A 4,549-nucleotide genomic window follows, 5' to 3' on the forward strand; every position below is an offset into this window, starting at 1 on the left:
GATAGATAGATAGATAGATAGATAGATGGATGGATGGATGGATGGATAGATGGATGGATGGATGGATGGATGGATGGATAGATGGATGGATAGATAGATAGATGGATGGATGATAATTTTTATGGATCGTGTCCTCTTCCGGGCGTGTTATAGCCGGATCTCCTTAAAAGGTCATTAAAAGGAGTTGGCAAAGCGCGTGAGAATTAAAGGCGTTTTTATTTTGTATTTTTTGGCAGAGAGGCTCTGGAGTCCATGCCCTGAGAGAAAGTGACAGATTAGACCCCCCACACCCCCAGGGAGCTCATTAACAGGTGGCAGAAAGCCCTGACATCTGATGCCCCCCCCCCCCCCCCCCCGTCTGGACTCACAACCCTGTGTTTTTATCAAATCTATAATTTTACATTAAAGTATCTTTTGTCCTTAAAACAAAATGTGAATGAAAAAGGAAACATGGCAAATTTAAAGAGATGTTTATTTTTGTTTACTGTGTCAACAATTATTAGAATAATCAAAATACATTTTCCCAACGAAATATGCGCGCGCGCGCGCGTGTGTGTGTGTGTATGTGTGTGCGTGTGTGTGGGACCTGTTCGCCGCCAGCCTGGAGGAGATGTATCCTCCCGGGATCTGCGTGACGATGTAGCCCCAGAAGAAGGAGCCGTGGATCAGACCCACGGTCTCCGGGTCCCAGTTGAACTTGGCTTTCTGGTGGAGCAGACAGAAAACTGAACTGGAAACGTGACGCGGCAGATTTTACATCCCAGTACATTCCAGTATCATAAAATATTTGTTTTTCCACATGAGAGCGCTCTTCTGTCTATAAATCAGAATAATCCAAATTTTCCAACAAGATATTTTATTTATTATTAATAAATAAAACAAGCTGAGAAAAACAGTTTCGTGTTTTTGAGCAAGAAACAAAACGTTTAGTTTCACAAATTAAAATTATTAAAGCGTAAATTAATGTTTGTCATATTTTGTGGTTTTATAATGAAATCTTTGAACATGCTTTTAATTTAAATTCTATTTGTATGGAACATCTTTTGATTAAATGTCTTCATTTCAACAACAACGAAATCATTTTAAAGCTTAACAAACCACGAGATGTCATGAATTATAGTTTATTTAAAATACAAAAGTTTAATCAGGATATTGATTATTTGAATTCAAACCTGCTCTCAGTCAGATTTGTTGTTTTATTCGCTTCATCAAATAAACTGATGCAGCAGGAAAAGGCCTTAAATTTACAGAACAACGTTTCCCCCTCTCTTTTTTAAACAAACAAATAAACAAACAAATGAACGAATAAATAAATAAATTAGATCCTGTGATGCTTTCCAACTTTTTCAGAGTCACAGTCAGGTTGAATAATAATAAAAAGCATAAAGAGAACATGAACGTGTTTAAATGAATTTTATGAATTTTTTCCACCTTCTTCAAAAATTATTTGCAACAATAACAACAAAGAAAAGCCTTGATGTGTATTTGTTTGTTTGTTTGTTTGTTGTTGTTGTTGTTGTTGTTTGCAAGCATTTTGATTTCTGAGATTATTCATTGAGAGCGCGGGAACCTCCTGTGATTGGATGTTAACGACCGTGCGCGCGCCACCGCCGCACCTCTTTGATGATGATCTTGCCGCCCTGGTGCACGGTGCTGTTGTTCACCATGCTCACGATGGCCACGCCCAGGTTGCACCGGATGCCGAAGGAGATGCAGAAGCCCAGGCCGCTCATGATGGCGATGATGTAGCGGCGGGGCAAACCGCAGCACGTGCAGTCGCACAGGGGGGGCTTCTTCTCCGCGGCCTCCCGGGGCCGCCCGTCCTCCGTCAGCTCGATCACCTCCCCCCCTCCCTGCCTCCTCTCCATCACCCTGAGCACAAGAAGGAAGCAGCTGCACATCACAACCTCACGCACGCTGCTGGCTCTGCGTGCACTTTATGAACATTGACATAATTATATTGCATTATATTATATTATATTTTATTATATTATATTATATTATATTATATTATATTATATTGTATTATATTGTATTATATTATATTATATTGTATTATATTATATGATATTATATTATACTGTATTATATTATATTATATTGTATTATATTATATGATATTATATTGTATTATATTGTATTATATTATATTACATGATATTATATTGTATTATATTGTATTGTATTATATTATATTATATTATATCATATTATATTATATTATATTATATTATATTATATTATATTATATTGCATTATATTATATTGTATTGTATTATATTATATTATATTATATTATATCATATCATATTATATTATATTATATCATATTATATTATATTATATTATATTATATTATATTATATTATATTATATTATATTATATGGTATTATATTTTATTATATTATATTATATTGTATTATATTATATGATATTATTTGATTTAAGGAGGAAACACGTAAAAATATATAGTTTGGATGAGCTCCATGAGAGAGGATGTAAAAAGGAGCAAAGTGTTCCAGAATGTTCCGCACTGCAGCAGCAGCTTCACTCATTAACATTCAGAACCAGAACCTGCAGCTCCAGACTGTCATGGGCTTCCCTCACAACACCCCCCCCCCCCCCCCCCCCCGGAAAATCTCATGTATTTGGATAAAGGCCAAGTTCCGCAGTTAAATGGTAAAAACACGAACATTTAATATTAAATCTCTGCAGCAACGAGTCACATCTGGGCTGATGTGCTGAACTGGACGAGTTTTCAACAAAAAGGCCTTTAGGCTCAGAAAAGACAGAAAAACGAAGCGAAACGAATTCTGTTTCTTGGACTAGACTGAATCATTCACGTGCACATTTGATGATCTGAAGCAGTTTATTGTAACTTCACGTGAGGATCAACATATTTTCGCTGCTCATTACAAATAAAACTCAGCGCCTTCGGGTTCACACGTCACAGGGAAATAAATGGGGGGGGGGGGGGGTGTCTTAAAATAAAAATAAAAGCCTGATCTGCACCTGAAACGGTTTAGGCCCCTGCAGCATCCAGAGGCATCCAAACACCATCAAAGCGCGCGCGTACACACGCGCGCATATAAGGTTACGTAATTTCGTTCCCACATCAGAAGCAGGACCAGAGTTCCCAGTTAGGATTTGAGCATTCCATGTGAAATATTGAAAGAGTGATGATAAATATTGGAATCGATCCTCACCTGTGCACGTGAGCCAGGCTCTTCCCCGCAAACTCCTTGACCCCCGCCGTGGCTCTGGTCCTCATGGACTCCATGTCCAGTTTGTGCGTGTTCGCGTGTCCTTGTCAGAACGCTCTTAGTGCCTCATGTTCCGGCGCAGCAAACCGAACTCGAGGAGAGCCCGCGCGCACGGCGAGTGTCCTGCAGCTCGAGTGTTCAAACACCGCCGCGGAGGGAAATAAATAAATAAATAAATAAATAAATAAATAAATAAATAAATAAATAAATAAATGTTGAGACCTGGTCACAAAGAAAGAGACTCAGACGAGCTGCGCGCCTTCATCCTGCAGCAGCTGGAACCAGCAGCTGGAACCAGCAGCAGAACCGAATCACGACGAGGAGCAGGACAACGGAACCAGCAGCAGAACCTGCAGCGGACTCAGGGGCGACCGGGGAGGGGGGGGGGGGGGGCAGATGCAACAAATGGAAGAGGGAGCGAGGCTGTTGGTGTCTCCTGTGGAGCGCGCACCCTGGTCTGACGTCGCATTCAGCACCGAGGTCAGCGACAGCTGCAGCAACATCTGGACACAAACGATCCAACAACTGAAACAGCAGTTTGTTTGTTATTTAGAAGAAAAATAAATAAACATGAAAAGAGTTCATTTGTGCACAAAACTAAAACTGCTGTATTTTTGTCTGCATTAACACAGAAACACAACAATAATGATTTTTAATGAACGCTTGAAATATTATTATTTGACTCATTTATTTTTATCTTTGTGTGTTTATGAATTTTATCCTGTTGTTTGGCTGCTGCTTGAAATAAAGAGGTAAGATGAAAGCTGCAGCTCTCTCGAGGGCGGTGCTATGGAAACCAAATGAGCACGAGAGGACCCCCTCACACACACACACACACACACACACACACACACACACACACACACACACACAGGCCTGACACACACACACACACACACACACACACACACACACACACACACACACACACACACACACACACACACACACACACACACACACACACCACCACCACCACCACCTCCACTCATCTTTCCAACAAGCCTCTCCCCAACGTAGGAATCCATCAATAATTCAAGCATCTCCTCTGTTCTCTTATCCCCCTGACAACCACATCTTCCTGAAGAAGCATCAGCTTCATTTGAAGCAACCTCCTCATCACATATTATGGGATGTCAGGAGGAAATAACGCGGTAACCATCACACTGAAGGCCGAAAATCAGCAGTAAAATCATAACAACAGTAACAACAACAATAACAACAATAACAATAAATTCAATAATAATAATAATAATAATAATAATAATAATAATAATAATAATAA

At 39.6% G+C, this 4,549-nt stretch overlaps 1 protein-coding gene across 1 annotated transcript in view; it reads right to left on the reverse strand.

Moving 5' to 3' along the window:
- Positions 1–3,411, reverse strand: part of slc17a6b (solute carrier family 17 member 6b) — a 14,580-nt gene extending 11,169 nt beyond the window's left edge. Inside the window, exons 1-3 of the mRNA XM_037689411.1 lie at positions 3,208–3,411; positions 1,617–1,872; positions 587–705 (exon numbers count right to left, since the gene is read on the reverse strand). Of these exons, the coding sequence (XP_037545339.1) occupies positions 587–705; positions 1,617–1,872; positions 3,208–3,281 (449 nt within the window). The 5' untranslated portion in view covers positions 3,282–3,411. The remainder of the gene's footprint in view (positions 1–586; positions 706–1,616; positions 1,873–3,207) is intronic.
- Positions 3,412–4,549: the final 1,138 nt, after the last annotated feature.

Source organism: Nematolebias whitei, chromosome 2 (genome assembly GCF_014905685.2).
Source record: "Nematolebias whitei isolate Nwh7 chromosome 2, NemWhi1, whole genome shotgun sequence".
NCBI classification, from domain to species: domain Eukaryota; kingdom Metazoa; phylum Chordata; class Actinopteri; order Cyprinodontiformes; family Rivulidae; genus Nematolebias; species Nematolebias whitei.